The 25638-nt window shown below is 36.0% G+C and overlaps 1 protein-coding gene across 2 annotated transcripts in view; it reads left to right on the top strand.

Annotated features, from left to right (window-relative positions):
- RASA2 (RAS p21 protein activator 2) overlaps window positions 1-25638 on the top strand; it is a 128505-nt gene that overhangs the window by 57888 nt on the left and 44979 nt on the right. For both annotated transcript variants that reach the window (XM_032143438.2, XM_032143437.2), the window contains exons 6-9: window positions 9855-9938; window positions 11835-11907; window positions 15406-15482; window positions 16427-16528. In XM_032143438.2, the coding sequence (XP_031999329.1) occupies window positions 9855-9938; window positions 11835-11907; window positions 15406-15482; window positions 16427-16528 (336 nt within the window). The remainder of the gene's footprint in view (window positions 1-9854; window positions 9939-11834; window positions 11908-15405; window positions 15483-16426; window positions 16529-25638) is intronic.

The raw sequence follows: 25638 nt of genomic DNA, 5'->3' as shown, positions 1-25638 counted from the left end.
CTAAGTAGCTGGAATTACAGGCATGCACCACCACGCCCAGCTAATTTTTACATTTTTAGTAGAAACGGGGTTTCACCATATTGGCCAGGCTGCTCTGTAACTCCTGGCCTGAAGTGATCCTTCTGCCTTGGCCTCCCAAAGTCCTGGGATTATAGGTGTGAGCCACCACACCCAGCCTGCCTTTAGATTTCTATATGTTTTAGCTTGACTGTGATGTATCCTGGAATAGATTTCTTTTAGTTTAGCCTGTTTGGGGTTCGCTCAGCTTCTTGACTACGTATATTTATGTCTTTTGCCAGATTTGGGGAATTTTCAACCATTATTTCTTCTATTAATTCTTTATCACCTCTGCTATCTTCTTCTTTCAGAAATCCAGTGGCACAAATGTTAGGTCTTTTTTTTTACAGTCCCAGAGGTCCCCCTGAGGCTTTGTCCTTTGCTTTCCCCCCCAGTCTATTTTCCCTCTGTTGTTCAAATTGGGTGATTTCTATTGTTATGTCTTCAAGTTCACTGATTCTTTCCTCTGTCCTCTTCATTCTTCTGTTTAGCCTATCTGTGGAGTTTGTTATTTTGGTTATTTATATTTTTAAGTTCTAAAATTTATATTTGATTCTTTATAATTTTTTTCCTTTGGTGAGAGTTTCTTTTGCTGAGACTTTCCTGTTTGTTTTTTTGTTTCAAACATATTCATAATTGCTCATTGCATTATTCACAATAGCAAAGACATGGAATCAACTTAAATGGCCATCAATCGCAGACTGGATAAAGAAAATGCAGTACATATATGCAATGGAATACTAGCCGTAAGAAAGAATGAGATCATATTCTTTGCAGGAACATAGGTGGAGCTGGAGGCCATTATCCTTAGCAGACTAATGCAGAAACAGAAAACGAAACCAAATACTGCACATGCTCACTTACAGTGGGAGCTAAATGATGAGAATGCATGGACACATAGAGGAGAACAACAGACATTAAGGCCTAGCAGAGGGTGGAGGGTAGGAGGAGGGAGAGGATCAGGAACAATAACTAATGGGTGCTAGCCTTAATACCCAAGTGACAGAATAATATGTACAACAAACCCTTGTGACACAAATTTACCTATATAACAGACCTGCACATGTACCCCTGAGCTTAAGTTAAAAAAAATTGCTCATTGAATTATTTTTATGATGGCTGCTTTCAGATCCATGTCACATAATCATAACAATCATGTCATCTTGGTGTTAGTGTCTTGTATTAGTCCATTCTCACATTGCTATAAAGAAGTACCTGAGACTGGGTAATTTATAAAGAAGTTTAATTCATTCACGGTTCGGCAGGCTGTACAGGAAGCATGGCAGCATCTACTTCTGGGGATGCCTCAGGAAGCTTCCAATCATAGCAAACGCCAAGGGGGAGCAGGTGTCCTACATGGCAGGAGTAGGAACAGGAGAGAGAGTGGGGAGGTACTACATACTTTTTTTTTTTTTTTTTTTTTTGAGATGGAGTCTTGCTCTGTCGGCCAGGCTGGGGTGCAGTGATACGACCTCCACCTCCTGGGTTCAAGTGATTCTCCTGCCTCAGCCTCGTGAGTAGCTGGGATTACAGGTGTGCACCACCACACGTGGCTAATTTTTGTATTTTTAGTAGAGTCGGGGTTTCATCATGTTGGTCAGGCTGGTCTTGAACTCCTGACCTCGTGATGTGCCCACCTCAGCCTCCCAAAGTGCTGGGATTACAGGCATGAGCCACCAAGCCTGGCCCTCTTTTAGTTATTTTTAAATGTATAATAAATTCTTGTTGACCGTAGTCACCTTCTTATGCTGTTAAATACGAGATCTTATCCACTATATCTGACTATATTTTTGTACCCTCACTTCCCGTCCCAGCCCCTGGAAAACATTGTTCTACTCTGTTATCATGAGTTCAGTTGTTTGAGTTTTTAGCTCCCACAAGTGAGACCATACGAGGTTTGTCTTTCTGTGCCTGGTTTATTTCACTTAACATAATGATCTCCAGTTGCATCCCTGTTATTTTGAATGACAGGATCTGATTCTTTTTTGTGACTGAAAAGTACTCCATTATGTATATATACCACATTTTCTTTATCAGTTCGCCTATTGATGGACACTTAGATTACTTCCAATTCTTGACTATTGTGAATAGTGCTGCAGTAAACATGAGAGTGCAGATATCTCTTCAATATACTGATTCCTTTTCTTTAGTGGGATTGCTGGATCATATGGTAGCTCTATTTTTAGTTTTTTGAGGAACCTCCAAACTGTTCTCCATAGTGGTTTTATTAATTTACATTGTCACCAGCAGTGTACAAGAGTTCCCTTTTCTCCATATCCTCACCAATATTTGTTATGCGTGTCTTTTGGATAAAAGCCATTTTAACTGGAGAAAAATTATAATTTCATTGTAGTTTTGATTTACACTTCTCTGATGATCAGTGATGTTGAGCACCTTTTCATAAACTTATTTGCCCTTTGTATGTCTTCTTTTGAGAAATATTTATTCAGCTCTTTTGCTCATTTTTAAATCAGATTATTCTTTTCCTGTAGAGTTGTTTGACCTCTTTACATATTCTGGTTATTAGTCCCTTCTCAGATGGATAGTCAGCAAATATTTTCTCCCATTCTGTGGGTCGTCTCTTCACTTTGTTGATCGTTTCCTTTGCTGTGTAGAAGCTTTTTAACTTGGTGTGATCCCATTGTCTGTTTTCGTTTTGGTTGCCTGTGCTTGTGTGCTTGTGGCAACCATTATGCAAGAAATCTTTGTCTAGTCCAATGTCCTGGAGAGTTTCCCAATGTTTTCTTGTAGTAATTTCATAGTCTGTGATCTAGATTTAAGCCTTTAATCCATTTTTATTTGATTTTTTTAATATGGTGAGAGATATGGGTTTAGTCTCATTCTTCATATGGATATCTGTTTTTCCCAGCACCATATACTGAAGAAACTGTCCTTTCCCCAATGTATGTTCTTGGCACCTTTATTAAAAATGAGTTCACTATAGATGTACGGATTTGTTTCTAGGTTCTCTGTAATGATCTGTTGGTCTATGTGTCTGTTTTTATGCCAGTACAATGCTGTTTTGGTTACTATAGCTCTGTAGTATAATTTGAAATCGGATAATGTGATTCTTCCAGTTTTGTTCTTTTTGCTCAGGATAGCTTTGGTTATTCTGGGTCTTTTGTGGTTTCATATAAATTTTGGGATTTTTTTTTTTCTATTTCTGTGAAGAATGACATTGGTATTTCGATAGGGATTGCATTGAATCTGTAGATTGCTTTAGGTAGTATGGACATTTTAACAACATTGATTCTTCCAGTCCATGAACTTGGAATATCTTTCCATTTTTGAGTGTCCTCTTCAATTTCCTGCATCAGTGTTTAACAGTTTTCATTATAGATATCTTCCACTTCTTTGGTTAATTCCTAGCTATTTTGTTTTATTTGTAGCTATTGTGTAAGCAGTATTACTTTCTTGATTTATTTTTCAAATTGTTCACTTTTGGCATATAGAAACCCCACTGATTTTTGTTGTGTTAATTTTGAATCCTGCCACTTTACTAAATTTATCAGTTCTAATAGTTTTTTGGTGGAGTCTTTAGGTTTTTTCCAAATAAGATCATATCATCTGCAAACAAGGATAATTTTACTTCTTTCTTTCCAGTTTGGATGCCTTTATTTCTATCTCTTATCTGATTGCTCTAGCTAGGACTTGAATAACAGTGGTGAAAGTGGGCATCCTTGTCATGTTCCAGATCTTAGAGAAAAGACTTTCAGTTGTTCCCCATTCAGTATGATACTAGCTATGGATATGTACTATATGGCTTTTATTGTATTGAGGTTTGATCCTTCTGTACCTATTTTTTTGAGGGTTTTATTATTATGAAGGACTGTTGAATTTTGTCAGATACTTTTTTGGCATCAGTTGAAATGATCATATGGTTCTTGCCCTTCATTCTGTTGATATGATGTGTCACATTGATTAATTTGCACATATTGAACCATCCTTGCATCCCTGAGACAAATCCCACTTGGTCATGATGAATGGTCTTTTTAATGTGTTGTTGAATTGGGTTTGCTGATATTTTGTTGAAGATTTTTGCATCAAGGTTCGTCAGGGATATTGGCCTGTAGTTTTCTTTTTTTGATGTATCTTTCTCTGGTTTGGTATTAGGGTAATACTGGCCTCATAGGATGAATTTGGAAGTATTCCCCTCTCTGTTTTTTGGACTAGCTGAGTAGGATTGGTATTAGTTCCTCTTGAAATATTTGGTAGAATTCAGCAGTGAAGCCATCAGGTCCCAGGCTTTTCTTTGCTGGAAGGCTTTTTATTGTGTCTTCAATTTCATTACTTGTTATTGGTCTCTTCAGGTTTTGGATTTTTTCATGGTTCAATTTTGGTAGGTTGTATATGTCCAGGAATTTATCCATTTCTTCTAGGTTTTTCCATTTATTCTTTTTTTCAAAGTTTTTTAAGTCTTTGCTCTCCATTCTCACTGTCTTGTAGCAGCAGAGTTCCAGTGGTAGCTTTATGGAATTTATTGTTGATTTCTCGTCCTTACAGATATTCTGAAATTCATGACATTCTCTGTTTTTTAGTATTGCTAAAGGCATGGTTTCACATATGGCTTTCTTTGTGCTTCTTGCTGGACTTTGGTTTTGGGGGAGTAATGTATGGAAAGATTCATATCCTAGTAGTTACTATTATCCTCCAGACCTAGAAAGTCCCCACTGCAACATTTTTTTGAACTTTAGTGAGACCCCCCTGCCATCCATTGATCTTCACTGTGTTCCTGTTTTCACTTCTTTCTTCATCTTTTTCCGTGATCTATTGCTGTAGTCATTTTCTTGCAGGTTCCGTAAACTCCCCTATTGTTCTCATCATTCTTATTTATCTGGAAAAACTCTGACTGAAAGTGACCTCTTCCTCTGTGTTCAATCTGCACATGGATATTGCTGGAGAAAATCACCTAGGCTGATTTCGTTTTAAATTTATCATCACAGGCCTCACATGGGCACTTATATCTGCCCTGGAACTTAATTGTGCTTCTCTAATACAGCTATAAGATTCTCTATCACCACAGCCTGGAAATTGCTTACATCTTCCTGAATCCAAATCTATAAACCTAATTTGCATCCATAATTTTGTCCTTATAGCAGAGGAGGTACTCCTTTTCTTGACATTGAATTCTTCCATCTGAGCTCTGGATTCCATTTATTTCCTCTACTTAACGAGTTTTGCTCCTTCAGTTATGCCTTGTTTTTCTTGTTTTGACAGCTTTACCTTCTCCCCTACATGGTTCTCACCACAAATAAACATGTTCTAGTATCTCTATCCTAAAAGGCATGCCTCCCCAGACCTCATCTCTGCCCACCCGTACCCCAGTCCTTTTTATCGTTCCCATTCCTCTGCTCTGATTTGAAGGCAGACTTCTCTAGGGAAAAATAGTGGTAGGAGTGTGTATGAGTGAGCGTGTGTGCGTGTGTGTGTGTGTGTGTGTGTGTGTGTGTGTGTTTGCAATTCTCCAGTCAGCACTCTCCAGTAGATTTTTCTGTGATGTAGAAAATGCTTTGTATCTTCACTGTCCGAAACAGTAGCCACTAGCCATGTGTGGGTATTGAAAACTTGAAATACAGCTAATGTGACCAAAGAGCTGAAGTTTAATTTTGTTTAATTTTAATTAAATGTAAATAACCACACGTGGCTAATGACTACAGCATTAGTGCAGCTTCAGTAAAAGAATCTGGACTCCTTTTTAGCAGTAGCTTATTTCAGGACTTGGGCAGGGAAAATATGAGATGAGTCTGGAGCATCTTAAGGGCTCAAAAAGTAAGAAAGTGCTAAAAATAATGGGGATATGTAAAAAGGACATTGAAGCCAATGTAAAGGGACTTCAAATTACCAAATCTGGAACAATTTGAGCTTCAGAATAAATAATAATAGTGGGTTAAAACTTATAGAATAAAATAAATGTAAGCAAATACTGATACAAATAAACAATTAAAAACTCAAATACTTGGTAGGGAGAAAGGACTGCTTTTTCCTATAGTAGAATTCTAATTAATGAATGTAGGAGGAATGATGGAAATGAAAATCAACATTGGCAAACATCACAATAATAAGTGGGTGACGGGACAATTCAACAAATCATCTATGGATGCTAAGTGAGCATAAGTATGATGGCAAACAGCATTTTTGCTTAGTCTCAAAGAATCTTTCCCACAAGATGTCTGATAGATGCCACCTTAATTGAGTGATCAAAGTTAACCTCACCAATAATGAGACATCCAGTACCTCCCAATAGGATGCATTGAGAAGGACACCAAGATACATAACCTCAACCTAATCATGAGTAAACATCAGACAAACTCAGATTAAGGAATACACTACCAAATAACTGGCCAACACTGGCAAGATCATGGGGCAAAGAAGGAAAACTAATGAACTGTCTCAGGATGGAGAGGAATAAGAAGACATGACAACTAAATGCAGTATGGGATCCTATATTGTGTCCTAGATCAAAAAAGGACGGTGAAATTTGAGTAAGGGCTACAGATTTCAGTAATTCTGCTATGGTTATACAAAACGTTAGCATTGGTTGATAAGTATACAGAAACTATTATTTTAACAGCTTTTTTGAATATCTGAAATTATTTCAAAATAACAAGGTTTTTAAAATTGCCTATACCTTATGCATTCAACCCAGGTCTGTTTTCTGAGTTTCAGATTAATATGTCTACTTTGATGAATCACATTGCAAACTTAACACATTTAAAACTGAAGTACAGGGAGGCTGAGGCAGGAGAATGGCGTGAACCCGGGAGGCGGAGCTTGCAGTGAGCCGAGATTGCACCACTGCACTCCAGCCTGGGCGACAGAGTGAGACTCCGTCTCAAAAACTGAAGTACTGATTCTCATGTCTATCCAACTCCTCCCCCAAAGTCTTAGCAAATGTTTAATTCCGCTCAGTATGTTTTTCATCACTAGATTTTTCCATTTTTATTGTCTTCTGTGTCTGGATAGATCATATGGAATATAATTATAACTTTTAAATGTCTTTGCTAGTTCTATCTTCTTTGTCATTTCTGATTCTGTTTCTATTGATTTTTCTTTTCATTATGGATCATAATTTCTTAGTTCCTTGCATTCCTGGTCATTTTCTGTTGCATGCCAGACATTGTGAAGTTGCTGGATATTTTAATATTTCTGTGAATGTACTTGAGCTTTGTTCAGCACTTGGTTAAGTTACTTAGAAACAGTTTGATCCTTTTGTGGTTTACTTTTAACGTTTGTTAAACAGACAAGCACAGCCTTTACTGGAGGGCTTGTGTTTTCCTACTATTAAGGCAGTACCCGTGAATTACCAGGTTTGCTACTGTGGCTGATGGTACCTCTTGCTAGCCATGTGTGGGTTTTAGGAACTGTTGCCTCTATTCTTTTCAAATGGTTCTTTCCCCAGCCTCAGATGATTTCCTCATATATATTACACATATCAGTATTCAGCTGAATACTCAGTGGGGATTCTTGTAGCTCCCTGGAGGTTTTTCTTTCTCTGTGCAACTTTCTTCCCTTTAGTACTCTGCCCTGGGGACTCTAGTCACTTTGACCTCCTCCTGCTGACAGCTTTGCCTCCTTTTCTCAGAGAAACCATTTAGCTGTAAGCTGGGGCAGTTGGAGGGCTCACCTGTCCTTCACTGCTGATTTTGTCCAATTCATTTTGGGTGGAGAGTAAATCTAGTTCCTGTTACTCCATCTTACCTGGATGTAGAAGTTAAAATTTTCTTTTAGTTTAAAAAAAAAAATCCAAAGAAAAGAATCAGATCAGTCTGATTGTAAACTGTTTATAATATTTACTTTGTAAATTTTAGATACCGTATTATAAATGCTTTATATGTAACATATAAATAAAATGTAAAATTCCTTATATTGAGGTTATTTTCAACATTTGTTTTCTGCCCATCCATGATTTATGATATGAAATTGCTTGACTTACAGATTGGAAGAACAGTGCTATCCTAGGTAATTAGAAAAATAATATTTCCAAATATATGTAATGAATAACCTATATTTAATAATATTAAGTTTTGCAGAAAACTCAATTTTTAACTTTTATATTTAAAAATTAAGAGTACTGATGATTTCTGTAGGGTGACACTTCTGGTTTATGGCATCCTTGTTTTGGTTTGTGGGTATTCTTATCCTTTCATAAGTTTTTTATAAGTCAGTACTGCATTTTCCTCTGGTTTTTTTAGACCTCATAAAATAGAAAATTGGATTTCTGTCATTAAGGTTTCTCATAATTGGTGTTTATGTGACATAAATATTGTATTTGGGGGCACAGTGGGAATGTAGAAGGGCACTGGACTTCAGTAATGAAATTTAAAAGTAGAAATTGAGTCTTGGCCAGCTTCTTACAAGTTATGCTACCTCTTTGAGCCTTACGTTGTAACTTTCTCACGTAACCTCTGAGCCTTACTTCTTTTAAATGGCATAATTCTCTTCACAAAGGCAGTTGTGAGAATTAGGTGCATTTTGTGAAAGTGCATAGTAAACTGTAAATGCCATATTAGATATCATTTTGAGGTTTAGCCTGAGAAGGGTAAGTTTTAAGCAGTATGTACAGTGGGAAAATCTGACTATACCTCAACCCAACATTAAAAACCAGAATTATCTTGGCTTGTGTTTTCTTTGGCTAGTTTCAAAATTTCTTTATTTATTTTTTGATGCTCAGCTTAATAGAAATGAGTCATATTATCATTTCTGTCTTTACTCTGCAGTATACCAATAGCACTTCACTCACATCTGTGACCTGTGGGTTGTGGAGAGAAATAAGGATGTTACTCAACAGCTTGCATCTTTCAACAAAGAATACTTTTCAACAACACTCATGAGTTTCTCTTAGGCATTAGAAAATGCAGACCCTTAGACATTAAACTAAACTCATAAACTCAGTAATATTTAGTGAGAAAATTGGAGGAATAAATCACTAAAGTTAGATTCTGTGTTCTCTGTAAATACCAACAACTGTGAGCCATGGAGTAGATTAGATGGCCTTGGTTTTTATGGTCTAAAACATTTTCTACAGAATGGTGCTTACTGAGGAGCTGTTTACTGAGAATTGGAATAAAAGGCTACAGAATTGTGTGAGGCTTGCCCTATATTTATGAATCAGATTTTTAAGTGGAAGCCACAGTTGTTTCCTTGTTTGTCATTCATGCTTTAGCAGAGGATATGATGCCATAGGGCTGGCTTGGCTTGTAGCTTCTCATTTAGGGTTTGCACCGCTTTCTTTTCCTTTTTAGAGGCCACAGCAGTTTTGATGTATTAGCAAACCACAAAATGTACCTTGTTGGGTATTTAGCAGAAGGAAATGTGTTGACTATTACACGTCCCTTATCTACAATGCTTGAGACTAGAAGTGTTTTGAATTTCTTATTCTTGTTGGTTTTTTTTTTTTTGAGAATTTGCATTATATATACTTGCCCGTTAAGCATCCCAAATCCAAAAAGCCCAAATTTGAAATGCTCCAGTGAGCATTTCCTTGGAGCATCGTGTCAGTGCTCAGAAAGTTTCGAATTTTGGAGGACTTTGGATTTTTGAATTTGGAATGCTCAGCCTGTGTTTGATAGTTTCATTAATGATTGTGGCATTCCTGTTTAGTCTCATTTTGAAAACATAGCATAAATTTAAAAATGCATACATATATATGTATGAAATAGGTAGTATATAGCCATACAACTGCAGACACATGGAAAGCAATTCTTAACCTTTTGAATGTATTAGTTTGTGTTTAAAGATAATGTTTTGTCTTGTTTAACTGGAATCTAATATGTTAAATCTCTTTTATTCTACCTTAGCATCAAGGCATGCCATGGGTTGCCTCTCATAAATGGCCAAAGCTGTGACCCTTATGCAACAGTTTCTCTAGTGGGCCCTTCTAGGTAATGTTTATTGAATTATTATTAGGTTTTAAAGTTTTGATGTTTGATTTAAAAATTTAAAAAGATTCTACGAGCAAATGATAAATAGCTATTTATAACACACAGTAATAAATGCTTTGAAAGAAAAATCTTTAGTGAATTCTATTATACACTTGTCAATAACAAAGCCTTCTTTTTACAGACAGAAATTGGTACCCCATTTTAAATCTGCCATGCTCTTAGGCTTTAAGGAACAACCTCAGTTTTATACTATTACAATGTAGTACTTTAAAACATAAACTTGACTTTTCATGCATCAACATTCCTACTTTCAAATATCTTGAATTTTATGCATGTAAAATCCTGTTTTAATGAATGCCAGTTCAGAATAACAAGACAATTTATATATTTTTGTCTGGAAGGCAGCTCAGGACTGAAAATTGCCTCTTCTACTCATGAGATCTATCCTCTACAGAGAGAATTCCAACTGTAGAAAAACTGCTGAAGTACTAGAGCATGGCAAAGTGTACCATATCATTGATTTAAATGATTTATAATAATTTGTGAAAAAACCTATAGCATTTTGTAATACAGTGTGTTATATGACTTCATTATGGTTTCTTTAAGGAACTAACACATCTGAAATATGTCTACAACTTGAAGGTTTAGAATCAGGAAGCAAGAATCACAGTATTCCCTCCACACACACGTACATGCATACATACACACCCCTTTTCCCCATCCCCAGAATCTCTAGTTATTCTTACTTTGTAGAAAATCACTACTAAGTCACTTTGAAAAATGTCTTTATGTATGTATGTAAAGTACCTAGTACCATGCTGGTATTTATTAGGTGCTCAAACAATAGTATGCTATTAGCAGATACTCAGTCGTATGACATTAAATGCTATTAGAGAGATTTATTTTTGCGTGTTAAAAATGTTCAATCTAGTGGAGCTATTTTTGTTTTTTTTAGTGATCTCCACCTGACAAATTCTTTAATTATTTGGTAACGTACAGTTAGAGACAATTTGGCATATGAATTTGTGTTTTAAAAAGTCTGGCCAGGCGCAGGTGGCTCACGCCTGTAATCCCAGCACTTTGGGAGGCCGAGGCAGGCGGATTACCTGAGGTCAGGAGTTCAAGACCAGCCTGACCAACAAGGATAAACCCCGTCTCTACTAAAAATACAAAATTAGCTGGGTGTGGTGGCGCATGCCTGTAATCCCAGCTACTTGGGAGGCTGAGGCAGGAGAATCACTTGAACCCTGAGGCAAAGGAGGTGAGCCAAGATTGCACCATTGCACTCCATCCAGCCCGGGCAACAAGAGCAAAACTCCGTCTCAAAAAACTGAAAAAAAGTCACTGTTGGTTTTGCTATTGTACTGTAGTTGTGTAAGATGTTAACACTGGGAGAGGCTGGGTAAAGACACAAGGCTTCCTTATACATTTTTTGTGATCTCCTCTGAATCTATAATTAAATTAAAAGATTTTTTTAAGAAGTCTCTATTGTACCTGAAGCCTAAGAAGTAAGCTGAGTTAAGAATGTTTTTCAAGTTCCTTGGGTATTTTTCAACCTAGATGAAGGTACTCTAAATCTTATTGTCTTCCTTCTATTTATTCTGAGTTGCTTATAGAATAGAATGTGTTTTTAAAACCCCTGAAAAAGGTTGGCAATCTAGTGTGTCCGTAGAGAGAATAATACAATCTTGGCGCATAGGGGATGCCTAAAGCTTATATATTCTTTGATTTGAGTTTATAAGGACACTTAGTTTTTTCCAAGCAATATTTAAAACTGAATCTTCCCTGAGTCACCTTAACTTTAAATGGAGGTCAGGCTCCCTGGTTGGAAATAGCATGTTTTATAATTGTGTACTGTTAAGTTCTACAAGGTAAAACTCTACCACATTGGAACAGGAATGACCAAAAGAAGACAAAAGTAAAGAAGAAAACAAGCAATCCGCAGTTTAATGAAATCTTTTATTTTGAGGTAATTTTTTGTTTTACGTAAATGTTAACATTAAATATGTAATATTTAATGCTAGTTGATTTCTTTTTTCAAACCACAGTCATAGTAATCATTTTATCAATTAATGCAGATCAGCATTTCTCTCCTGAAAGCAGTAGAACCATGGTGTGATGCAAGGGATGCCCAATATATAAAATGAATAAAAGCAGAGCTCTAATTTGGGAGCAGGAAGGGCCGGGGCCATACCCACTCCCCAGTCATCATCACTATCATGCCCTCCTTTGCACCCTCCCTTACCCTACCCAGCTCCCTACCTAACACATAGTGGCCACAGGACTCTTCTGCAGGGTAGCCTTTGACAGTCACTAGTGAAGTAAGTATAATTATCACTCAATAAATCTGAGTTCCAGTCAGGTTGACTGAAAGAGTCACTAAATGTGACTCAAGTTTCTTATCCTGTGAAAGAATAATTGGAAGGGAAAATAGCAGCACTACCTGACTCATAGAGTTTTTGTAAGACCCAAAGCATGTGAGAATCCTTTGAGACCATAAAATACTGTATGATTACAGCCTTATTATTACTCTTTTTTTAAGCCTAATTCATTCTGTGGACACCTGCTTATCTTCATAGACAGCTTTAGCTGCCTTGAAGTTGTCCCAGATACAGTGCTTTGGAGTGCTTTTCTTTGGAGCATTTGTTAAAGAAATCCTTTTTCTTATTATTTGCAAACTACAGAAAAAGAAATCAAACTCTCAAAAAGATTGTATTCTAATAAAGCATGTTGCAGTTCATATCAACGTGTAGGGAAGGTTCAAAAAAAGGAGTTACATTTTGTGCCTTTTCTTCTGTATGTGTATTTTTCTTGGTATTTCAAAGTGGAGAGAATAAGGGTACCTCTAGTCATGCCTGATTGCTGTACTTTAATAAAGGAACACAGGCCGAAGAAAATGCCAAAAGTGAAGCAGGAAGAATTGTGGAGGGGAAAGCAAGGGAGAAAAAAAAAAAACAACAAAAGAAAAAGTACCAGTGTGAGACTTTTCCATTTCCTGGCTAAGGACTTGGTGCAGTTGTTCTACATTTATTAATGGCGGTTGCATCTAACCTGGAGAAAACAAAGAAGGCAGCAATGTAAAGGGCTGCTGACTAAAGGCACTCACACCCCCCATTAGCCCACATACCTTAAGCCTCAGCTGGATGGAATCTACTCTGCTTCATGGATCCTTACAGTCAGCAGATGACCTTTTAAAAGTAGAAGGCCTGACCTGCCTGCTGTAGCAGGAGTACTTGTTAGGCCTTGCAACATTCATTCAGAGGGCCTTTTGTTGGTTATAAAGATAGATACATTTCCATCTCTGTCCTTTATCTAAAGCAAGGAACACAAAGCAGACACATGTATGCATATACACAACAGTAAAATGCAGTAGATATTGGGGAGGTCAGATGAACTCTGCTCCATTAAAGGCTTGAAGAAAGATTGGATTTTCTAAGATTGAGGAAAGAGAGTATTAGAGATGACGAACATTTTGAGCAGAGGCACAGAGACAGAAAAGCAGAAAGTTATGTCCAAAGTACAGTGAGTACTGATTTTACTGGGCTTCTGTAAGGAAATAATGGGAACTAAGATTAGAAAGGTAGAGTAGGACCAGCTGATGAAAGGCCTTGAGTGCCTAGCTGTGGTGCTTAAGTAAATGATTTTGAGCCTATAAGTAATGAGTAAAACAGTGTTTGGGAAGGAATTAAATATGATCTGAGGTCCAGGTGGCTTAGGGAGAAAGAACAAAGATGGGGAAACTGTTGTACTTTAGGTGTAAGAAAAATGGGGAGGGGATGGGGTATCTTTCAAGAGAGCACTATGGAAATAGAGAAGAAGAGGCAGATAAAAGAGAGAATGCAAGGGGCAAGGTAACAAATTGGTGATAGAAAAAAGAGAAAGGAAGTAATTGAATGCTGCCCCTAAGGTTCCAAATCTGGAAAAGTAGAAAAGTAGGGAAGAAGGAAAATGAAAGTGGTTTAGTTTGGAGCATAATTAGCTTGAGGGCTGACATTTTAAATCCTCCAGTAGGGAGTTCATGACTGAAACTTAATATGAGTGATAGCTGTTGACCAACACTCAAGGTTTGTTTATATAAACAGCCAAGAAAGCCAAGAGAATAGAGGTATACGATACAGGAGAAAAGTGAAGAAACTAATTTCTGCGACTTAAATATTCAACTTTGAGCATGTCATTTAATTTCTGTACTTCAGCTTCCTCATTTTTAAGTGAGGATAATAAATCTAGCCCTGCCTGCCTCTGAGCAGCATTCTGATGAACAAAGGAGATAATGGATGTGAAAGCACTTTGTAGACTGTACAGCACTGTGCAGCTCCAAGTTGTTTTTAGTATAAGATAAAACATAAAATTTTGAAGAATAATATATCTGTAGATTCTGAAAAAGAAACAAAGACAGCAGCATCAGGTTGCCAAGGTAGTGCCCAGGTAAACTCTACAGAGTGTTTCTGGGAAAGGAGATACAGTTCTATGATCACTAAATTAAACAGGAGATCAAGGGAGGTAAGAACTGAGAATTCATCATCAGATTTGGTGATGAAGAGAGAGATTTTAGGAGAGTGATCTGTGAGGAAGCCAAGATTATAAGGAGTTACTATAGTGAGTGGGTGGTGAGGAAGTACAAGCTGTAAGGATGGATTACAGTTTTCAGATATTTGTCTGAGAAAGGAAAGAGATAGGAAGACCATAATTTAAGGGGAGAATTTTTCTTAAACTTGAGTGAGATGAACAAGCTGGTATAGAAAGCTGTAATTAAAATAGATCAAATAATGCTTACTGAATGCTTATTGCATACCCTGTGTGGGTGGCTAGTCTTAGAAAAGAAGAAAATCATCTCATTCTCTTGTTCAGAAGAGCATGAGAAAAACTCAAGTAGAGAACCCTGTGTGGGAGTGGACAAGTTCAGGTGAACGGTCATTGAGGAAGTTCCTGCCAATGGCCTTGATATTTCCAGCAACAATGTGAGAAGGAAGTGCAGGGTAGGATTGGTGTCTTGAGAAATGTGAGAAAATCTTTAAACACTTCTGAGTCACCAACTGACTACTTATGAGCCAGAGAATCTAATGTTCATTGATATATTTATTTTATTTTATTTTTGTTAAAATAGAGACAGTCTCACTTTGTTGCCCAGGCTGGTCTTGAACTCCTGGCTTCAAGCAATCCTCCCGCCTTGGCCTCCCAAAGTGCTGGGATTACAGGCATGAGCCACTGCACCTGGCCGTTGCCATATATTGAGTTGATAGGAATGGCATAGAGACAAAGATTATTTTGATTTTTTTTTTTACACTACCTTATTCTTTTCTGCTACTTCCATAGTTGCTTTTATATTCAGGTATTGAGTAAAAAATATTACGTGGACATTTTCCTCTGCTTTTATCCACAATTGAATATTTTGCAGATGATCATTTTTAAGCTGTAGGAAAAATGTATTTTTTTAAAAAAAATTTTTACTAAAATATTTTGTTTACAGGTAACCAGATCCAGTAGTTACACCAGAAAGTCCCAGTTCCAGGTAGAAGAGGAGGACATTGAAAAGCTAGAAATCAGGTATGTGCCTTGGGGTTTTACAGAATTGCTTTTTTGTGTACCAAAAGAAAATCCTAGATTCAACCAAAAAAGATAAACCAACTTTAATAGAATCGTCTATAGCAAGTTGGTTGATGTGACTTAGAGGAATATGCAACTAATTTAAATCCAGATTATCTTTCCAAAGTCTGATTTGTTTGCAGAAATAGTCAAGGTGTATTAATTTTATAAACAAAGATGATCTAATTTTCATCTGTTTTATTGTATTGATTTTTAATTTTTCCCAAGTTGTTCCTTACATTTCTGGATTATAGTGTAATGGATGGAAAGGAAGTTATATCTCAGCCAATTTAGAAATTTTTTTTTATTCTTCTTAACATATCTGCTGTCTAACAGAAATTTCAGTGAGGTAAGAAGATAATTCAACAGGTGCATGTGTTTGAAGTTTGTGCTGTTTCCTAGGTCTTAAATATCTATGCCCTTTGCGAAGGAAAAATCTTATAAATGCATGTGTAGGTGTGATGTTAACAGTGTGTTCATCTAGATGGTATATTAATCATGTGTTTGGAGTGATCAGGTAATGTATTTTTCTAATTTTTCTATATATATATATTAATTGGTGGTAATCTAGAGAGAAACTAGTCTTAAGTTGGTTTCTTTTTGTAGTTTCTTTCTGTAGTCCTTATTGCTACAGGTTAAAATAAAGCCTCGACTTTCAAACTAAGACAGTTTAAGTGCCTTCTTTTAGACTATTTAAAATTACTTTCTGTGCTTTTTAAATAAAAGCTGCTGTAGTATTTTGCATCTCTAGTCTGGATAGTGAGGTATGTATATGGTGTCGCTAACATCTTTTAAGCATGTAAAATTAATGCTATAATACAGATCAAAGTAATTTGAAGCTGTTTTGTGGTGTGAACTCTCTTAAACATTGTTTGCAAAACATAAAGCCAGTTTTCAATTTTCAGGATCGACTTGTGGAACAATGGAAACCTAGTCCAAGATGTTTTCCTAGGTGAGATTAAGGTTCCTGTGAACGTATTAAGAACTGATTCCTCTCATCAAGCCTGGTAAGAGCCCAGAATTTTAGTGAACTCCATAGTTTAATTCTCTTTAATACAGTATATATATGCAAATAGATGCTTACTCTGAACATATTTTAAATTTGCCATGTAATAAGCCAAACATTATTAATATTGATATGTTCATTAATTCATTGTTGCAGAAGTAAATTGTTAAGTTTTATGACTTGACCTGTGGTACTGAGAAAAAAGAACTGAATCATCTAGGAATATTTTTCTGTTCAGAAGTGAAGACTTGACTCTTAAGGAGAAAAATGGGAAACATTTAAAACATTACATAAGAGTTCATGTAAGAAAATGCTTGGTCACAAATCAGTGTCTCCATTTCAGAAGTTTTATTAGTGGTTATAGGAACTGTGGATATTTGAAAGCAAGGGATTTTATTTAGGGGACTCAGTTTATGAGAACTAACCACTGTTCTTCCTTTACCACACCCCATTGAAATGTACTGTAGATGGCCCTAATGTTACTTTTTGAATGTCTAAGGTCTTATGTTGTTGAGCTGGCACTTTTTAGGGCTCTTGGTGTTCAATAATGACTATAATATTATTTTAGTTTTCAGTGACTCTAATAATAACATTAAACTGATGTTTAATTCAAATTAATGTTCAGACATTACATTGAGCTAGTTTCCTTAGCAGAATCAATGTGAAACTATTGTTTTTTTCTGTCTATAGCACTTAAAAGCGTGTGTATCCTTTCAGTATGTTGCCCAGCATCTCTCTTGCTAGATTTTGGTTTCAACTGGATATAAATGAACATGCCTTTCTCATTTGCCTTTTAAGGAGCACTTTTTGGAACTCAGTTTCTGCTGCCTCAAAGAGGAGTGTTTAGGTGTTTCTTATGGATATCAGTTTCATCTGTCCCTAAAAGAGCCTGCCTCTTCTGATTGGCCATCAGACATCTTCATTTTAGAGTCTTGTCCTGGAGCAGTTATCACTTGTAGACTGATTTTTACTTTATTTTTGCCTCTCTAGTCTAAGGCAGATCTAAGATTTATTGGTCTTTATGTTGGCATTTTGTGTATTATAGTTTGTAAAATGCATCCACACGGGGAAAAAAAATCAAACGTAGTCACTATGAAAAATTGACGAAGATTTGGGACCTGTCATCCTCCCACTACACCGTGTCTTCCACCTTCCATCAAATAGCATACATTTTAAAATGAAAATTTCTGAGCTCAGTTTGTCAAGTTTTTAAAATTATGTGCCAGACCACTCAGTACAGAAGAGAAAAATGCGTTGTAGTGCCTCCAGGTCCCTCAAAATGAACTTGAAATGTGCCACATAATCTGTTTTTTAAGTAAGACTATCTCCAGAGATCCCTTCCAAATTTGGCAAAACTTTGTGCAGCTTCCTTGGCAGTTATGTAAGAACATTAACAAACTAATTTTATTTTTATAGATGTTTTTGGCCCATGATATTTTAAAGTAACCTACCAGAAATATAAGTGCTAAAATTTATATACCATGAAATAGGAACATCTGGTCATTCATATATACTTCCATAGTTGTAAGGAAACATAAAAATGTGAATGCTGTTTCTTCTAAGTTGGAAATAAAACTTTTAACCTCCTCCGTCAACTGTAGAGCCATAGCATCCCCTTGTGGGGTTGTTGGTAACTGCATGAAAACTCTAAGAAAAGATTTATTTACCCTCAGGATTTCAGGCAAATTCTTTCTCATCTTGATGTTAAGAGAGTAATCATCAGTAATTTAATTCTGTTGTTTGAAAAGTCTCAAAATAGATATAAACATCTTTTCAGTTGTAATTTTTAAGTTTGAAAGTAAGATTCAAATAATAGATAAAATGAATTACCGGGTTTTTTCTTTTCAACAGAAGCACTTCATACGTGATTTTAGATTAGATGAATATTTGATATGATTTAGCTTTCCAGTTTGTTAATTTTGACACCTTTTGTCCTCAAACATTTTTTGTTGGTGGGGGGGTCTCACTTTTTTTGAGACAAAGTCTCATTCTGTTGCCCAAGCTGGAGTGCAGCGGCATGATCTCGGCTCACTGCAACCTCCACCTCCCGGCTTCAAGCGATTCTCCTGCCTCAGCCTCCCAAGTAGCTGGGACTTCAGACACACGCCACCATGCCGAGCTAATTTTTGTATTTTTAGTAGAGGTGGGGTTTAACTATGTTGGCCAGGCTGGTCTTGAACTCCTGACCTCGTGATCCGCCCACCTCGGCCTCCCAAATTGCTGGGATTGTGAGCCACTGCGTCCAGCTTTTGGTCTCACATTTTTAACATATCTGTTTAATATTTGAATTTAGAAAATATAACAAGTCTCCTGTCTTCAGTTAAAAAAAATAAATAAATAATTGTACTTTGGGTTTGTCTACCTCAATTTTAATTACACAGACCCTATGGTTAGAATTGTTTAAATGCTGATTTTTTTCTGTTAAGGGACTGTCAAAACTGCTTACTTTTGAGAGCATAAGGATTGCTTTTATGCCTGTGAATGAAAAGTACATGTGTAGAGCAACTGAATGGTTCTTTCAGTTAAAAATTTCTCTTTATTTCCTGTTTCTTTTTCTTTCAAACGGAAATATTTCATTCAAAAACTGACATATATATATGAGTTTTTTGTTTTATTTTCACTTAGAAATGCCAGATAGTCCTGAACTATTTAACAAATCTTGAGCCTTTTCTCTTTAGCCCTAATTCATACAGAATTATTTAATTTACAAGGATCCTTCAGGTAGTTTATTAAATTGAGCCTTTGTAATAATATTTTAAAATAATAATCACATTTATATAGTTATACAAATAACTATTGATAGTTATTATTCATATATTTAAGTGGTAATAGTTATACATCATATATATAAATGTTATATGTGTAACATTTACATAGTGATTACTGTGTGCCAGGAACTATTCTAAGTGCTTTACTTATAATAACTTTTTTAGGGCTGTTGTAGGGTTTTAATGTGTTAAGACACTATTAATACTCCTTATTTGACAAATGAGGAAAAAGCACAGAGAAATTTAGCAACTTGTCTAAGGTCACACAGCTGGGATTTGAACCAAACTGTTTGACCCCAAAGTTTGTGCTTTTAACCAGTGTACTGTAAGTTTGAACTTCGGCATATTTCTGAATATATTTAAAACTCAAAAACATTCTCTCTTTTAAGCCATTAGCAAAGATTTGAGTGCCCCTTGCTTATAAAACATTATTTAAAAGAGAATCAGAGCATTCCCTACTCATTTAAAAAATGATCTTTTCAAGGGATGGGTAAAACAACATGTTGTGAAGTCTTTTTTTTTTTTTTTTCAAGTAGACGTAGATGAGATATTTTGTCTGTGGGGATTTCTTATCCTGCAAAGAGAATCCAAGGAAACAAGTTTAGAAAGTATGGCAGGAGTGAACCGTTCTGGAGTTCTTAAGCATCCAAAAACAATGTGTGCATAAAAATGAGTAATTGGTATAGCACTACCCTAATTCCTCTACGTAGAACAATGCTATGTTAAGACTGTAGGCCTGGTAATTTTCAGTTATATGAGAGTAAAGAGGGATGTCATACCCCTCCCTCAGTTATTTGGAGCTAAAGGAAATAAAGTTGCACTCTGAGCAAAATTTCTGTAGTACAAACCAAAGCAGAGTTTGTTTTGACTGTAGAGTGTAGAGACACTGTTTAAGATGGATAGGAATGGTCCCAGAGAGGCAGAACCAGTTGTAACTGAGTAAGCAGTAATACAAGTAGTGTTACTCTACTGTGCATGGAAAACATTAGTTCAATAGGAGGAAAAGATTCATCTAGAGTAATAAAAAAGGATTCCAAAGAGGTAGGCATGGTACTGCCTACTCAAGCACAGTTGAGGGGGAAGGGGATTCTGGTCCAGAAGAATTACTGTTTCCTTGGCAAGACTATTGTCTTAGCTGAGAGATTCTTAAGGCTGCATAAAACTCCTTGTCATGCCTCTGTACTCACCACAACACCTTTTGATAATTTGCCTTTCCAAATAGCCTACCAACAGGTAAAAAAATACAGTGAAAGATATAGATGAAGACCCTATGGTAAATGGTGATAATTGTTGTAACCAAGTGACAAGCACATGGGGGTGGTATTAAGAAAGGGTGTTCATTATTACTATTATCACTCTTCTCCCTACTTTTGTAAGTGAGCATTTCTATAATAAAATGCATTGGTCACTTAACAACCCAGGTACTTATGCCACTTGACTATATTTCTTTTTCATAAATTTAATAATTGACCTGCTTTTAAGTATATCAGGCTCTGCACTCAGTCATTGCAATTCAGGTTCACCTTATTTTATTATTATTTTTTTTTTGAGATGGAATCTCTCTCTGTCACCCAGGCTGGAGTGCAGTGGTGCAATCTTGGCTCAGTGCAACCTCCGCCTCCTGGGTTCAAGCGAGTCTCCTGCCTTAGCCTCCCAAGTAGCTGGGACTACAGGCATGTGCCACCATGCCTGGCTAATTTTTGTATTTTTGTAGAGATGGAGTTTCACCATGTTGGCCAGGCTGGTCTCAAACTCCTGACCTCAGGTGATCCACCCGCCTTGGCCTCCCAAAGTGCTGGGATTACAGGCATGAGCCACCACACTTGACCTTCAGGTTCACTTTAGATGTGCTGATAAAACGGATGTCTGAATTTGCAAGGTTGCCGAACATGCCCTGGATTGTGAAAAATTGACCAAAGTATCAATTGTCAGGATGCTTGGTCATCAACCAGCTAAACTTCCTGATAGGGTTTGGCTGTGTCCCCACCCAAATCTCACCTTGAATTGTAATCATCCCCACATGTCAAGGGCAGGGCCAGGTGAAGATAATTGAATCATCAGGTGGTTTCAAACCCCCATACTGTTCTTGTGGTAGTGAATAAGTCTCACGAGATCTGATGGTTTTATAAATGGGAGTTCTCCTGCACAAGCTGTCTTGCCTGCCGCATGTAAAACGTCCCTTTACTCTTCTTTGTCTTCTGCTATGATTGCGAGGTCTCTCCAGCCATGTGGAACTATGAGTCAATTAAACCTCTTTCCTTTAGAAATTACCCAGCCTTGGGTATGTCTTTATTAGCAGCATGAGAACAGACTAAATACACTTCCCTTAGAGGTACTTCTTAGTCACCTTTGCTAACAGGCTTGTTTCTAATTATTTCATGGACCATATCTTTACATTACTATTTCTTAAATCAGACAGTAGATGTTCTGAAGGTTGATCTTCCTCTTTTGTGGGATAGTGATATAATTTCTTCTTGTATTAACCATCCCTTCATCCTTTAAATTTGCCTTGGTTAATTCACTAGTTGTCTTTTCTGTCTTTATCTTATCTTTCTCAAAGCTAATAAATATTCTATTAAAGCCTTCTTCCTTCTATTTTTAAATGAATTAATATATTAGAGGAGGTCATAGCTGATAAATATATAAATTTAGTATTAAAACTACTGTTTCTTTTATAAAAAGCATCTCAGCATTCCAGCTAAGTGAAGGAGAAGTGATAGCGTTATAAAATTATCATTTTGATGATTAATGGCTCTAAGCCATGATCATCAGTGGCTGCTGATATTGCAAAAGGAGAAACAACCAGACATTTGTGCCTCTTGGTAGAACTACACAGCATTAGCAATGAAGCGCTCTTGCCAGAACATCAAATCTGAATCTAACCAAGCCTCTAGATCTAACTACCAATATAGAGGAAATACAGAGAGGATGAAGGAATATGGTAAATGACATTGTGGAGGTAGAGAAAAGAGTTAACACAGTTCCAAAGGTGGAAAACTCTATAGGACCAACAGTGAGGAATCTATAAAAGAGACTTAAGAATGCTATTACCAATTCTAATTTATGGACCTTATTTGGATTCAAACAAACTGTAGAAAAACATTTATGATAAGTTTGGGGAAATTTAAATACTAAGTGAATAGTGATGACTTTTTAAAATTATACATGAAATTATACCTGGAAATTGCTTTAAAATAATAATGCAGGAACAGGATGGGAGAGTGAGTGGAGGTATGGCTGAAACAAGATCAGTCTTACACTTGATCTTAGCCAAAAGGCCGAGAAGCGATAACAAGATCAGTCTTTTATTAAAAAAATTCAGTGTATGTATTTTTAAATTTTGTTTGGCATTGCCTTTAGATAGAGAATAGAGAAGATGGCAGCTTTTTTCTCATGTTAATTAGAAACTTCTTTCTAATTGCTTTCAAAAAGTGACCCAAGGCTTCAAAACCAAAGCATTCATTCGCTCACTCTCTAGTCAACATCCATGGAATGTCTACTACTAAGCCCATGTGCCCTATGCTGACCTATCTACTGAAAATAAAATCGTGGGTTCAAACAGCAGTGCTTAAAAAAATTCAAACTGCTTTAAAATATTGCACCTGTGAATCTATTTTAGTATTTTTAGGGAATTACTTTACTGCTGGGCTTTGTAATTTCAAACTTTAGAAAGGCCTTAGCGCAGGATTTATAAAACTTGAAAACTATGAGTATAAATAAATAATTCCAGGCCAGGCATGGTGTCTTACACCTGTAATCCCAGCACTTTGGGAGGCTGAGGCAGGTAGATCACCTGAGGTCAGGAGTTCAAGACCAGCCTGGCCAACATAGTGAAACCCCGCCTCTACTAAAAATACAAAAATTAGCCCGGTGTGGTGGCACATGCCTGTAGTCCCAGCTACTCGGGAGGCTGAGGCAGGAGAATTGCTTAAACCCGGGAGGCAGAGGTTCAGTGAGCCGAGAGCGTGCCATTGCACTCCAGCCTGGGTGACAGAGTGAGACTCCATCTCAAATATTAATAATAATAATTCCAAACATTCTACATTCTTAGATAAAATATATAATTTATTTCTCAATATAGGGGAAATATTGACAGCATTTAAAATGCATTTTAATGTATTTTAAAACTTTTTAAATGTATTTTTAAAACATTAAAATGCATTCTTAATGTATTTTACATGTATTCACAAAATATAAGAAAATGCAATTTGTGTCATAATTGTGACATGATACCAAAGGAGAGAATCCCTCCCTTTACTGTAGCAAGTGTGTACCATAGAGGCAGTGAGTAAGAGAGGAACAGAATAGAGCAGTAACAAGATGAAAATGGAAAGACAAACTCTTCCTCAGTATAAGTAACCAGTGCTATAAATTTGCTGTGCCTAGTACAAATGTTGAACAATTGTATAAACAGAGGTTGAGGATTTTCTGCAAATAATAAAAGAAGTATCAATGCAGATTATTCTGGGAGAAGAATGGCAAAGAAAATCCAGAAAAGCATTTTAGCAGAACTTGGGAACAGCGGACTGAGAGAGAGAATTTCCCAGACCCACAAAGCAAATAAATAATTTTCCCCAGTCTCTTAGTAAGGAGGGTTGAAATTAAATTCAGAATTTTAATGTTTGCTGTTTATTGCTTTCTGAACACAATTATTTTTAAGTTACTTATGGCCTATTAAGCTGTATAGCATTTTCACTTCACAAGACAGTACAATTATTTTTCATTATATTCATAAACACCTCTCTTAAAGAACTCGAGTCCATTCATCGCATGAATGTTATGTACCTGTTAAAAAGAACAAACTGGATCTATGAAAAGCAGTTTCAAAGAGTTAACTAGGAAGTGCTTTCAGGTAAAAAAAAAAACAAGATACAGGAGAGTAGAATATGATAACATTTTTGTAAATTGACTAATAGGCTCAAAACTCATTTATAAATGTGTATATATGCACACATTTTTAAAAATCTATAATAAAATTATATAAGCATGAAGAAAATAGAGAGGGGTCCATAGTAGGTAGTTAACAGGTTCCTAGGAGAAGCGGAGGTGCAGAATGGTAGTGTTTTGAAGATAAGAGAAAAGATAAGAGAAAAACAAAGTTAAAAGAGAAAAAAAAAGAAAATGTTCCCTAAGAAAACAAAAGCATTGATTTGATGGCATTGTTTATATATGTATGCATCGTTATCTATTTGTCTATGTGTAGTAAGGATTTTTTAATATTAAATAAAGAAGATTCTGGTTCAAAGAGTGATGAAAATAATAAGTGGCACTCCACACAGATTCTTTCTTGGTTCTTGAAGTTCGAGCTTCACTACAAAAAGAATCTCCATTCAGTTGCTTTTATCTACCTACAGTGTTTGTTAATAGCAAATCCAAATTTGTAAATTTAATTTGGAGTTATTTCTGAAAATAAATTTTGTGGGCAATATGATGATAAGCCACAGGAAAAAAAATATGCAGATAAATATTTATAAATAAATTCCCTTAATATATTCTGATTGTGATAGTTTCTGCAGCATAATTTAAAATTATGCTATTTTCAGTGTCCAAATAAGGATGTTATCAGTGTTACTGTTGAGCATCTGGCTGCACATAGTAACTTAAAATAATTTTGTTTTAGAATGTACTAATAAAAGACATATATAATACAGTTTTTCTGCAGTTTGGTTTCTAGTTATAGTTAAGTAAAGCAAAGATTCACTAGTTTATATACAGCGCAAGAAAATGCCTTTTTAAAATAATGAATTATTGAAAAATAAGAATACAGTTAGGTTTTTTTCCTGGATGTTTTTAGATATTTTTCTCTAATGGAATAAAGGGGATGAAGTGTTTGTAATTGGCATATTATTTTAGATAAATAAATTTTTAAGAGTTTGAACAATTTTTTAACTCCTGGAACTCCTGTGATATCTTGAATGAGTAGCAAACTTTTTTTTTTCCAGTCCTAGAAAGATATATTTTGGCTGAAGCCCAGCAATTCTGAAGTTTTAATGTCCAAATTAGTTGAGTTCAATTGTTTTTGCAAACTTAGGCTACTATAAGAGTAAAAATTGCCTTTCTCTAAACCTGATATAGTCTAGAAAAAAATAGATATTTACACTAACAACAAATCGTAAATTTCAAATTTAGGCAAGCATATTGCTGAGTATCCCCCAAAAAAGGAAATAAGAATACTTGATTGTCAATGGTACTTTACAGTTTTTATCAGCCTTCATCCAATTTTGTTTTGTTTTGTTTTTTAATTTTAGGTTCAGGGGTACATGTACAGGTTTGTTACATGAGTATATTGTGTAATGCTGAGGTTTAGGCTTATTATCCCTTCACCCAAGTAGCAAACAAAGTA

This window comes from Hylobates moloch, unplaced genomic scaffold, assembly GCF_009828535.3.
Source record: "Hylobates moloch isolate HMO894 unplaced genomic scaffold, HMol_V3 SCAFFOLD_22, whole genome shotgun sequence".
NCBI classification, from domain to species: domain Eukaryota; kingdom Metazoa; phylum Chordata; class Mammalia; order Primates; family Hylobatidae; genus Hylobates; species Hylobates moloch.
Note: the sequence above shows the minus strand (reverse complement) of the source record. Positions and strands in the feature narration are given on the sequence as shown.